Below are 13,466 nucleotides of genomic sequence, written 5' to 3'. Positions count from 1 at the left end.
GAGAACACCTCTCTTCCGGTCCCTAACTGAGGCTCCACCCCTTCCGCTGTGCCGTCGTCCGTCATCCCCATTGGTGGAAAATCCAAGCCGCTCTCGAGTTGCGGAGAGCCGTCCTCCAGGTTGTCTGTCCCCGGAAGTGATGCTCGAAAGGCCCTCCCCCGAGGAAGTGACGGCAGGAGTGCCCTTGACTGACGGGGAGGGCCGGGCCGTGCATCCCTCCGCTCGCGCTGCAGGGAGGTAGGAGGCTCGTGGGGGTGGCTCTAGGTGGTGTCGCGGCGGAGGCAAGCTCCGGGTCTGTTCCTGCGCTGGCCGGCGGCCGACCGGGCGAAGGCCCCGGGCGGGGGGACCTGTCCTCCGGAGGGCCGGGATCCCCGGCGGCGTCCGATTCCCCAGTCCCTCAACGCATGTCCCTTCTTTTTTATTCCCCCCCACACACTCCGGGTCCGGAACCTCTTGGTTCCCCCCACCTTGAATTGTTGCGATTCCTCTTTTCTGATCCTTTGATAACTCCCTTGTGCCTTAATTTCCCGTTAGAACACTCATTAAAATGAGTAATAAAGAATCTGCAGACGGCCTTGGGTTCCAGTGTTGACTCTCATTTAATAGGTTACTTTGGGCGTGTCACAATTTACCTGAGCTTCGGACTCCCTATCTGTAGTGGGAGCAGTACTGTAGAAACTTCCTCCTGGGTGATCTGGGAGAACTAAGGCCCCCTTGGCCCTTGGCAGGTTCTCCATGAATATATGTTCCTCCCTCCCTTCTGTTATAATTCTGAATATCCTGATTTCTCTTTTGTCATCAGCCCAATTTCCGAGTTGTGTTATGTGACTCCTGCTTTTTGATTTTCATTCTTCACTTACCTCTATTCTAGAAATCGGGGTTTTTTTAGGTTTATTTATTTTGAGAAGGAGAGAGAGAGAGAGAGAGAGCATGCGCCCGCGAGCGGGGAAGGGGCAGAGAAAAAGAATCCCAAGCAGGCTCAGCACTGTCAGCCTCGAACCTGTCAGAACTTGAACCCATGAACCGTGAGATCATGACCTGAGCGGCAACCAAGAGAGTTGGTCACTTAAACACTGAGCCACCCAGGCGCCCCCTCCTCTAGAAATCTTACATATCATTTCCTGGAATTCTTCCGGCCCTGAATGTGGAGCCCCCCAGTTCTCCCCAAATACCTTTCTTTTCCTGCAGTGTTGACTTCTCGAACTGTTCCTGCCTCTTTCCCTCACAGATGGCTCAGCGACTTCTCCTGAGGAGGTTCCTGGCCTCCGTCATCTCCAGGAAACCGCCTCAGGGTCGGTGGGCACCCCTCACCTCCTGGGCCGTGCGGTGCAGTCCTGGTGACCTCACAGTAACACCCAACCAAGCCCGGTCAATATACACCACCAGAGTCTGCACAACGACCTTTAATATCCAGGATGGACCTGACTTTCAAGACCGAGTTGTCAACAGTGAAACACCAGTGGTTGTGGATTTTCACGCACAGTGAGTCCCAGGGGTCAGCAGAAGACTGGGGTGTTGCTCGGTCAGGTATTTACTGAGTACCTGCTGTGTCTCGTACCGTGTTCGATGCTTCTCAGATGTAGTCTCCTTACAAAGGCTGGTAAGACCCAGTCCCTGCCATCAAAGATTGAGTGCAGTCTGGTAAGACACACACTAGTAAACAGTCCTCAAAGCTCCCTGTCATTGGTGCTGAGAAACACTCACGTTCTGTATCTCGCTGCCCAAATGGCTGAGTCCCCTTCAGCTTGGACCAAAGCAGGAAAAATAGGGACCATCCCATCATCTGGTTTGTGGGGTATATATCAATTCCTGGCCCTGCGGATAGGTTGATGTTTAACATCTTGCCGCCCAAACTGGGAAGGGCTGGCAAAAAGTTATCAGGGTCCCCACAGTGATATCCCAGCACGCAGGGGACGGGCAGGGTTTTCTTTCCAGTGCTGTACAAGTGTGTTTTAGGGAGACTTAAATGCCTCTAGCCTTCTAATTGTTAGCTTGGCCTTCTCATTTCCAGACTTTGGGTCCTAAGCAGCCACCTGGCTACCAAAGAACTGGACAGACCTGGCATAGCCTGAGTTACAAGCTGGGAGGCCTTCCGGACAAACGTCAGGCAGATTGTTTTGTCTTCTTTCCCACTCTCTCTGACTCACCACATTGCCTTGGTCAGGCCGTGTGACCTCCTTGTGCCTCCCTTTCTTCTCACAATAGGAGATAAGCTCTTGCAGACTGGGTTTTTAGGTGTTGTGAGTTCCTTAATTGAAATCTCTGAAGGGAAAGCGTTTTCAAGGCTGAGCATAAAATAGGGGTCATCAGCCGGGGGTTCGTGGAAGGCGGAGCTTTCTACCTCCCCTGTATAGTGAGCACTCCAGAGAGGACTTCCCAAATGAGTGATAAATGGGATGATGCCTCATTTCCTTCGACGAGGAAGTAAGACAGTGAGCTTGTTCATTCAGCGCCTGGCACTGTCCCTAGTGCTCCGGAGATGACAGCCTGTTCCCAAAGAGCTCACCACCCGAAGGGGAACAGCTGTGATCGGTACCGTGCTAGCACTTGACGCGGGGCCTGTGGGATCCCAGGATAACCAGGGCTGGAGGAAGACATTTGGAACACAACCTCGGGTTGCAGTTCCCGTGTGCCGCTCGCCAGATCTGGGACCACGCACATGTTCCTTAGCTTGTGTGCTCCTCAGTTTCTTAGGAAGGCGTGTTCTTTTCCTTTGTGGGGCTGAGGGTTCTGGGCGGTAAACGCTGAGAAGGCCCTGGCGCAGTGACTAGCATGTCGTAGAAGCTCCCTAGCCACAGGTCTGTCCTCCCTGTAGTTGTGGGTCCGTGAAGCATCTAGAGTAACCCTGCAGCTTACAGAGTATGTTTATTCATGTTGCCTTAGTAGATTTCTCGTCGCTGCTTGGAGAGACATGGTCTCTCTTTCTCAAAAGAGGAAACTGAGGCCCCAGAACAGTGAGCTGATAGGTGAGGAGTCTTTGTTGGAACCCAAACCTTTTAACTTCACATCTCATATTTTTTTCTGTGACAGTGCAATTCTCTTATATCTATTGAAATAACCCTTATAAGAGTCTTCTGATGAAGACTGTGATTTAGAAGCCCGGGACCCCTGGAAATTCCCCCGCTGCAGAGTTCCGGCTTTATCATTTGACCTGTTGACATTACAAGTTAATATTCAAACACTGTAAACGGAGCTAATAAGGGCAAAAGGCCCCTCAGAAAGATGTGGGTCAAGGGAAGTTTCTGGGGAGGCAGTAAATCGATTGCTGAGCACTCTTGTGACTGGATGCTTCCTTTCTCCCCTTCTGAGGTGGTGTGGCCCGTGCAAGATCCTGGGGCCAAGGTTAGAGAAGGTGGTGGCCAAGCAGCATGGAAAAGTGGTGATGGCCAAGGTGGACATTGACGACCACACAGACCTCGCCCTAGAATATGAGGTATGAATCGGCAGGGGATTGCCACAGTGCAGCTGGTGTGAGGGGTGCTTGGGCCCTAGGATAGCAGGTGCGGGACACATCTTGGGGACCACCAGGCAGCCAGGAAGAAGTGTCTCGGTTTTTCCTAGAGCTCTCAGGAATTCAGAGCCCTTTGCAGATGTGACTCTGTTGACCCTCTGAGCCGCTTGTCTGTCTACCCACCTTTAGGAAGTGGAGTGTATGATCCAAAACACCAGGTTATTGTCTGAGTCCTGGGGCACTGACGCACTCCTTCGTTCATGTTTTCATCCACGCACATATTCCGTCAGCCGTCGTTCGGGAGCCGCGCAGTGAGCCAGGCATCCGTGATTCTGGCACAAAGAAGATGAACACCTTGTGTCCAGCACCCCTAGTCTAGTCTAGCAAGAGAACAACAGGTAGACAGGTCATTTCAGCGTACGGTGAGAGGTGCTGACAGCAGAGGTGCACAAAGGAAGAAGGGACTGATTGTTGGGGTCGGGGGAGGGAATGCTTCCGTTTTGGGGGACCTCTGACTGGGGCCATGAAGGATGCGCAGAGAAGAAAGGCCAAGAGCACAGCACACACGGAGACAGGGTAGTCTAATGCATTTGGTTGGTCTCTGTGTGCATTTAACAGATGTGTGTTCAGAGTCTCTTAAATGCCAGGTGCTGTTACTTGGTTGTCGATATGACAATGAACAAAGCTAACCCCCTCCCCGCCCCCAAAAAAGGGGATCAGCACACTTTTTCTCTAAAGGACCAGGTGGAACATACTCGAAGCTCTATAGGGCATTGGTCTCTATTGCAAAAACTCAACTGCCATTGAAAGCAGCCAGGGACAGTGTAGAAACAAATGGGCATACTTGTATGCCAGTAAAACTTTATTTACACAAACAGGCAGCAGGCTGGGTCTGGCCTATGGGATCCCTGCTTTAGGTAATAAGTGCTGTGGAAACAAATCAAGAAAATGAGGTGGGGCTGAACATGGGGCTGGGGAGGGTTTCTCTTTTTTTTAATGTTTACTCATCTGAGACAGAGTGTGAGTGGGGGAGGGGCAGGGAGAGAGGGAGACACGAAATCCAAAGCAGGCTCCAGGCTGCCATCTATCAGCACAGAGCCCAGCGCGGGGCTCGAACCCACAAGCTGTGAGATCATGACCTGAGCTGAAGTCGGACGCTTAACTGACTGAGCCACCCAGGTGCCCCATGGGAGGGTTTCATTTTGAATCTTAATTTTTTTTTTCAACGTTTTTTTATTTATTTTTGGGACAGAGAGAGACACAGCATGAGCGGGGGAGGGGCAGAGAGAGAGGGAGACACAGAATCGGAAACAGGCTCCAGGCTCCGAGCCATCAGCCCAGAGCCTGACGCGGGGCTCGAACTCACGGACTCACGGACCGCAAGATCGTGACCTGGCTGAAGTCGGGCGCTTAACCGACTGCGCCACCCAGGCGCCCCGAGGGTTTCATTTTGGAAAGGGTGTGGGGGCACCTGGCTCGATAGAATATGTGACCCTTGATCCTAGGGTCATGAGTCCAAGCCCCATGTCGGGTATGGAGCTTACTTTTTAAAAAATAAAAAAAGAAATAAGTAAATAAAAAATAAAAGGGTGGGTTAGGGAAGGTCTCTGAGAAGCTGACATCCAAGCAAAGACCTGGAGGGAGGAAGGAAATGAAGCAAGCAGCTCTTTGGAAGAGTAATCTGAGGCAGAGCAGACATCAAATGCAAAGGCCCTGGGGTCAGGGTGAGCACAGTTTGCTCACAGAATAGCAGTGCCTGTGTGCCCGGAGCAGGAAATGAGTGGGGTGTGGGGGCATCTTCTGGGCCTCAGAGACCACAACAGCTGGAGAAAGGGGAGAGATGTACTGCGGCTGGATGGCCAGCGTGGGGAACTGAGCAGAGAGTGAGAGCACAGGCCACTGGGGGAGTTGACTGTGGCCAGACGGGAAGGGGTGCTGATCGAGTTTGTAAGTCCAGGCTCAGCGCCCCCCCCCCCCGCCCCCGCCCGAGCCCAGCTCAAGTAGAGATGCCGCCTCCAGCCAGTCCCCAAGGGGACGGGGATGCGCATAGGCTGGCTGCCTGCTGCACTGGGGTGGCAGTGATCCCCCCGCCAGGAAATCAGGCTGCCCCAACCAGAGGGAAAGGAAATAGATGCCGGGCAGGCAAAGCCACCGATGGTCACTGCAGATGAGTGAGGGGGTGTAGGACTGCCTGTGGCGCTGAGTGACTGAGGGCGCCTTACGAGGGCTGGCGCAGGGGAGAGGGATGAGTTACTACTTTGATGTTCTGTTTTGTCTTTTTTTTTTTTTTTTTTTTTTTTTTTTTTTTAAGTAAACGACGTCCCTATTTGGGGCCCGAACTCACAACCCTGAGATCAAGAGTGGCATGCTCTACTGACCGAGCCAGCCAGGCATCCCAAGTTGCTGTGTTTGAAAGCTCTCTCACGGAGCGTTCAGTCAAGGGGGTACTTACTGGCCATTCAGATGCCCCTACCTTTCTCCTACTTGTCCGTCCCTCCCCCAAGGCCCGCGGCAGCTGTGGGGGTGAGCTGAGGGCTGGAGCTCCCAGGACATTCCCAGGGCGAGGGGCGGGCATAAGATGTCTTCGGCTAACTCCTGCCGCCATGCCAATCAGCCTCAGCCAGTAGAACTTTTTAGCAGACATGCCCTCAGCGCCAGCCATGTTCCAGGAACCGTGGTTAACCGGTACAGATGTGAAGAAGAATAATCCGGTTCCTGCCAACAGGGTGCCCCCCGGGTGGTGAGGTTCCCAAGACCACCCCCACCTGCATTCCAGGGAGCCTGGTGGTTAGGGCTGGGCACTGAGGTCCTGTGGTCAAGCCTGGAAAGTGTATGTGGACTTGGGTCCTCTTGTAGGACCTTCTCGCTCCTCCCTCTGTCCACTGTCCAGATCTCGTGGGTCACATCAGCTGGTCCCAGCCTCCTTGTTTTGCCAAGCCCTGTTTTGCCAAGGTCACTGCAGGGCTGAGGAAGCTCCAACAGGGACTTTCCTGACCCCCTTTCCTTCCTTCCTTCACACCTGTTCTTTTGGAGGAGAGCCAGAGGACGAAGACGTTTCAGCTGAGAGATCCAGGGTACCTCCCGGGACAGCTTCCTCCTTTTCCGAGTGTTGGATGAACATGTGGTAGAAACTGCTTTAAATGGTGTTCAGGGAGGGGCGCCTGGCTGCTCAGTCCACAGAGCATGTGGCTCTTAATCTCAGGGTCCTGAGTTCAACTTCCACGTTGGGCTTGGAGCCTACTTTTAAAAAAGGAAAAAAAAATTGTTTTCAGGGAATTTGGTCCCTCTCTCCAGGCTTTCCTGAACCTCCCCTCGTGCCCAGCACATGCCCTCGGGGCAAGTCTCCTCCCTCAGGCACCACACTTCTGCTTCGCTCAGCTGACCACCCTGGACCCCCACGGTCTCCCAAAGGACAGGGAAGGGAAAGACTCGGGGCTTCGGTAGTTTTAGGGTTACCCCCCCACCACCACCACCACCCGATCGTGCACTGCCCTGGCTTGGCCAGACGAAAAGCTCTCTGCTCTCCGTCTCCTCGTCCCGGCTGCCTGGCTGGGCATTCCGTACAGACCTTGCCAGCTACTGGGGGCAGAGAGTGGATCCAGATGTGGACCCTCGAAGCTTTATGCTTTCCTCTGGCTTCACACTTGGAGCTGTTACTCTTTTATTTTCTCCTCGTATGGAGAAGGCCCTTTAAAAAGCATTAGGAAAACAGCCAAGTAGTTAATCAGGGGGAAAGTCAGCTGTCATCTTACTGCCCCAGATACAACCACTGTCACCATCTTGGGTGGTGTTTTAAACTCGTTTAAGGTTTCATTTGAATTATTTTTCCTTTTAATGTTTCGTATAACCCCATAGTTTACTGAGTATTACTATTTCATATTATTATGAATACGTAGCTAGAAGCGATCGTTACCATATCTCCCCGCTTTGCAAGTATTCTAAATCAGTGCTTCGCAAACATGAATACGATCTGGGATGTTGCTTAAAAGCAGATTCTGATTCAGTAGGTGTAGGAAGAGCCCAAGATTCTGCTCTTCCGACCAGCTTCTAGGTGAGCACTGCCAGCAGCGTGGAAACAAACATCGAGAAGCAAAAGTTGGAAAGTCCTATGCTGACCTTCTGGGGGCGTGCAGGGGTCCCACCAGATGGTGTCCATCTCGTGGGTCTTGACAATGTACACGCATCCGCCATTACAGTTGTGTGCAGAATAGCGTCACCGTCTTACAAATCCCCCCGGGTTCCACCTTTTCCTTTTTTTTCCTCCTCCCCTGGCGCCCCTGACAACCACTGATCTTTTTTACTGTCCCCATAGTTTTGCCTTTTCCAGAACGTCATAGAGTTGGATTTGAGTTTTTCAATAATAGCTTTGTCCCAGAACCCTCCCGTGTCCGAAGGCTTCTCATTTGAAACGTGGAGTGTGACACCACCGGGAGCTTCCCAGGCTGGAGGCTGCTCAGCTGCCCGTTCATCCTCGCCCTGCTGGGACCCGGTAGCTCTTAGGCCAAGGGATGGTTCAGCTTGATCACAGCAAAGTCAGACGGATCCCGCGACAGATCCCAGCTCCCGCCCTTCCTCATTCAGCGCTTGTGCCTCTGTCTTCTCCTCTTCAGAGCGACCCCACCTCGAGGCAAGAATTTATGAGGTAGCCTACGCAAGCGGTTGGTGTCATTCCTGACCCTTAAAGGAGCCCCCAGTAGGTAGCAGCCTCGGTGACAGTGGTCTTTTCCTTTGCATCAGTTCTGCAGTTAGCTGAGGAGGAGGTGGCCAGCCTCCTGTGACATCTAGCGCTGTGTCTGTCCCTCAGTAGGTCCTCACAGGTGGAGGAGGTTGGGGGGGGAGAAGGGGGAGACTGAGCAGGGACACTGAGCTCAGTCGCACAGGGCGAGCCACTGGGCTGCAGGTTGGTGGGGACGGACCACACACACACACACACACACACACACACACACACCCCACCCTACCCTGAATTCTCAGGGCATCTCGGGTCCAGCCTGGAAGGCTCCCGGTGGTGTCACAGAGCAGGAGGAGAAGCAGTGCGTCTTCGCACGTCTGTTCATCTCTCTCCTGGCCCCTCGGTCCCTTCAGAGCTGCCAGAGTTGGGAGGGAAGCAGCATTCTTGGTCCGCCACGGCCCCTCTTGCACTTGGATCACATTCTACAGGCGTGTGCCAAGGACCTGTGCACTTCCATTTAAGGCCGGCTTTACAAGCACCAGCCCCTCCTGATTTGTGAGCCAAACTCCAGATCCGCAAAGCCACCTCAGGGGAGGGAAGTCCCATCACACCCCAGGTACCACAGCAGTGTCCCGGAAAAGCCGGCTTCCCGCAAGCCCGTTGCTCTGTGCGCCTGTGCGATTTGGACTCAACGCTTGGAAGAATGCCCTCGGTCAGTAATGACCAGGCCTCGGAGTGTCTGCGGTACAGCTGACCGCAGTGTGGCTGTGCGCGTGCGTGCACGCATGTGAACACACAGGTGTGATCGTGGTGGGACTCGTGAAGTTCTTGGAAACTGAGTCCCCTCCAGGCCCCACAGTGAGCATCGTCCCGAGAGGACACGCGAAAGCAATCAGACTACTTCTCGTACAGTGACACACAGCTTATTTATTTATTTAGAGAGTGAGAGAGTACACGCGGGCAGGGGACAGGCAGCGAGCAGGAGACAGAATCCTAAGCAGGCTCTGAGCTGCCAGCACAGAGCCTGATGCGGGGCTTGAACGCTCAAACCGAGAGAGATCATGACCTAAGCCGAAACTGGGAGTCAGATGCTTAGCCCACTGAGCCACACTTAGCCCCTGACACACAGCTTTTATATTGGTTGAAGAAACGGGAGGGGAGGGGATGCAGTTAGTGAGGGCTTGAGCCTGGTGCCTCCGTTGAATGGCTGGATTTGAGGCGCCCTAGCTGCCCTCGCAGGCCACTAGAGGGCGCATAAGACCATAGCTCGGGGTGCGTGGCTGGCTCAGTCAGCGAAGTGTGGAACTTTTGATCTCTGGGGTTGTGAGTTCAAGCCCCCGCGTTGGGTGTAGAGATTACTTAAGATAAAACCTTGGGGCGCCTGGGTGGCTCCGACCTCAGCTCAGGTCACGATCCAGCAGTTCGTGAGTTTGAGCCCCGCGTCAGGCTCTCTGCTGTCCGCACGGAGCCCACTTCAGATCCTCCTCTGTCCCCCTCTGTCTGTCCCTCTCCTGCTCACCCTCTCTCAAAAACAAGCAAACGTTTAGAAATACATATTTTAAATTAAGTTAAAATTAAATCGTTTGGGGCACCTGGGCGGCTCAGTCGGTTAAGCATCTGACTCCTGATCTCCGCTCAGGTGTTGATCTCAGGGTCGTGACTTGAGGCCCTGCGTTGGGCTCCAGCCTGGGGATGGAGCCTACGTGTTCCACGCGTGCACACGCGCACCCCAAACGACTGGGTGTGCGGCCCGGCCGGAGCAAGTTTCTCTGGGCCCTGCCTGTGCCTGGAGACCATAAGAGCCACATTCCGGACCTTTGTACTTCGTGCCACCTCCCCTGCCACAGTCGTGAACGACAAGGACGGGAGCCAGTGGTCGGGCCACGGGCAGTGGCATGCGTGGTCAGCCCCCTGCCGGATGGGTCTGAGGAGCATATCAGCTGCCACCGTGTCAGCCCCAGGACAGCCCTCAAAAGGGCCGGGAGGGACTAACCGGAATAGGGACTTTGTCGTATTACCTGCCGCGTTTGTCCACCCAGAGCCAGTTAGCGGAGGTCAGGGTCTGCCACACAGTCGGGAGCGAGTGGTAGCACCGCCCGAGGTATGAGCTCGGGCCGCTGTGGCCTGCGGTTCTCTTGTAAGTGACCCGCGCACGGTGTGAACGTTCTAACCCCGAAGTCTGGTTTCCCGAGATGACTCACGGGCAGGATGCGCTCAGAATCCCGAAGACGGGGTGTGTTTGTGTAAATTGCTGTTGTTACTTTGTAGTTAACATGTGTAAGAAAAGTCTGTTTATCTTGTTCTGTGTATCCATTTTTTAAAAAAATGTCTACAAACGTCAGGCAGGGAGCCCAGGCGGCAGAAAATGCTAGGTGCCAGAGTGCAGCGGGCCTCATTGACATGCCGTGTAATCTGCACAGGTCCCCCGAGGGAACTTGAGAAAATGCTTCACAGGCCAAGAATGTTGCCCCCGACCCCCCTAATAAGTAAACATCGGATCGTGTGTAGCCGAGCCCCTCCTCCCACGCTGTCCAGTCGGAGTCCGTGAGTTTCTGGACCCTGCTAACCGGCCACGGCAGCGAGCCGACGTGGCTCCTGCGGTAGACTTTTCTGCCATGCTCTCTGCAGCCACCATTTGTTGAGCGCCACTGCATACCAGGCCCTCTGCCAGGTCCTAACACTCGATGTGCCTGCCAGGCGCAGGGCACCATGTGCATTATCCCACGCAGCCCCCAAGCCCAGCACGAGTGCCGCCGGTGGCTCCGTTCTGCCGATGAGGACACGGAGACAGTGATGAAGTGGCTCCCCCAGAGTGGCCGCTTCCAGAGCCTGAGCTCCTGACCACTCAGCTTTGCATCTGGATCGTTTGTCCTAAACCTTCAAGGGAGATCCTTTGGTCCCCGTTTGACAGAAGAGGGCACCGGGGCCGTGGAGGTGGCGCAGCCTACCCGCGAGGGGCCAAGCCAGGCCACGGACCCCAGTCTCTGGGTCTTCCCTCCTCGGGAAGCTTCTCCGGGCTCCTCAGCCACGCCCCGCCCCCAGCCCCGGCCTGCAGCTGCACGGACGGGTTATTTTCATCTCTCCTGTCATTGCAGCCAAACCACTGGGCCAGTGAGTCAGTCGTGCGGTTGGGGGAGGAAGGGGACCGCGGGGACCCTGCAGTGGAAAAGTCTCCCCGGCGGGTGAACCTCCAGGCCCCGCAGGACCCCTGCACCAAGAGGAGGGGCCGCGCCCGCCGCCTGGGCCGTCAGTGCCCCGTGGGAGCCACCGGCCTTCTCCACAAAGGCTTGGGAGTGGCGGTCGAGAGGAGTTCACCTCCCCTTGTCTCCTGCACCCAGGTGTCCGCCGTGCCGACCGTGCTGGCCATCAAGAACGGGGATGTGGTGGACAAGTTCGTGGGCATCAAGGACGAGGACCAGCTGGAGGCCTTCCTGAAGAAGCTGATTGGCTGACACGCAGGGAAGAATCCTGGTGGCCCTTGCCCACCTGGGCCCCAGGGTTCCAGGAGGATCCCCGCTACAGCTCAGACCTTCTGTGCTGGCCCTTCCTGCCTCCTCCCTTCTGTCCAGCCCCTGTGGACCCGTGCTTTGGAGACCAGGCCCCCAAACCCTGGGAGCCTCCGGGGCTTCCGGGCCGGCTGACTGCCACTGACCTGGGGACAGCCGTCTTCCCGCCCACTCTCTCTTGTCTGCTCCCACCAGGGCTCGCCTCAGTTCCCCCAGGATGCTGAAGAGAGCCCCAGGCCAGCCAGCCCGCGGTGCGCCGGGCCAATGGCGGCCGCGTGTCCCTGGCCCCTTCCGATCTGCACCCCGGTGCCTGGCCCATCTGCCTCCTGCAGTTTTTCTTCCCTGCTGCTGTTTTGTAAAAAAGAAGAAGGAAAGAAGAAACCCAAACAAGTGAGAGTAATATATAATTCTCTCATTTTTTGTAGGTCTGTAATAAAGAACTTTATGTGATCCCTTCTACCTCCTGCTGTGAAGAACAGACCCTGGGCCCCACACTAAATTACCCTGTAGCCACCACCCCCCACCAAAGAGCCACCTTCCTTCCTTCCCAGGCACGAGGGCGGAGAACATGCACTGGGCAGAGGGAGGGGGGAGTCAGGCCCCTGCCTCTGGAAGCCTCACTGTGAACAAACGGGACCAATAAAGCCAGGGTTTGCTCTGTCGACAGCTTCTGTTCTGTCTGGGCTCCAGGAGCACTTGTGTCCCCTTCCCAGGCTGGCCTGCTGTCCCTGCTTCCTCTGACTCTCTGCCACCCTCTTGCCCTTGGCCAGCCTCTCCTGTTACTAACAGTGCTGTCAGTCATGGCCGCTGTCCCGGTGCCACCTTCACACACAAGGCAAGAGGGCGCTTCCTGTCCCGTTATGCAGATAAGGACATGGGCTCATAGGGCGCAGAGCCCGGGTTTGTACCCAGGCGTGGTTGCCCCTGGAGCCTGGGCTCTTAAAGCCGATCCCCTGGATGCTTCTAGCGCTTCCGTCTCTGCCAACGGGCACAGGGCCACTCCCGCGGCAAGCCTGGCCCCCTGAGGGAGCTGGGCTGGCTGTTCCCTGTGTGTGCCACAGGACCTCCTCCGCCTCGGCCAGCCTCTCCGCCCCTTCCTGTTCCCGGCTCCCCTCGGCCCACGGAGCAAGGTGCCAGCCCAGAACGCCCGCCCTCTATCTCCCTCCTGGGGCCAAACAGCCCTTAGGCTCAGTTGCCCAGCCAAGGCGCCGGCATCCTGGGAGCCGTGGGCGCTCAACACCGGGGGTACCCTTGCCCTCGCCCGTGGGGTGCCGTGACCACTCCTGTGTGCTTTGTCCTCGATGGCTCTCGTGTGCCTATTGAAACCGTGTGAGCACCACCTGGGGAAGGCCGCTGTGGCGGAGGCAGAAGAGCCGGGCCGCCCCGGGAGCGGCCAGAACCGCAGACCGGGACCTGTCACAGGCGTGCAGAGGCCATATAAACCAGCACCTGGCAGTAGCGGAAGGAGGCCAAGGGCCGCGGGGCAATGGGCAGTAGCAGCCAGTGCCCGGAGGGCGCTCACGGGGCGCCGGGCCTCGTTCTGGGCTCCTGACCCCTCGGTGGCCGCACAGGGTTAGCGTCCTCGTCAACATTCCCTTTTACACGTGGGACCGACTCAGAGGTTGAGGCCCTTGTCCAAGATCACGAAGCCCACGGGCCCCTGGGCCAGGGATCAAGGCAGGGCAGGCTGCACCTGTACCTCTCCTGTCATCCTCCAGAATGTAGCGTATGATCTGAGTCCCACAGCCCACGGGGCAGACGGGCCGGGCGGCGGCTCACTTTACAGAAGAGGCGCTGATGCAGACATTGAATAACTTGCACAGATGCCCGGTGAGTA

At 55.9% G+C, this 13,466-nt stretch overlaps 1 protein-coding gene across 1 annotated transcript; it reads left to right on the top strand.

The window, feature by feature from the left end:
* The first annotated feature begins 114 nt into the window (after positions 1 to 114).
* On the top strand, positions 115 to 12,291 carry TXN2 (thioredoxin 2). The gene is made up of 4 exons (XM_060656452.3): positions 115 to 237; positions 1,229 to 1,482; positions 3,310 to 3,433; positions 11,462 to 12,291. The coding sequence occupies exons 2-4, from the start codon at positions 1,229 to 1,231 to the stop codon at positions 11,573 to 11,575; spliced, it is 492 nt and encodes a 163-aa protein (XP_060512435.2). The 5' UTR covers positions 115 to 237; the 3' UTR covers positions 11,576 to 12,291.
* Positions 12,292 to 13,466: the final 1,175 nt, after the last annotated feature.

The sequence above is a fragment of the Panthera onca genome, chromosome B4 (assembly GCF_046562875.1).
Source record: "Panthera onca isolate mPanOnc1 chromosome B4, mPanOnc1 haplotype 2, whole genome shotgun sequence".
Lineage (NCBI taxonomy): Eukaryota > Metazoa > Chordata > Mammalia > Carnivora > Felidae > Panthera > Panthera onca.
Note: the sequence above shows the minus strand (reverse complement) of the source record. Positions and strands in the feature narration are given on the sequence as shown.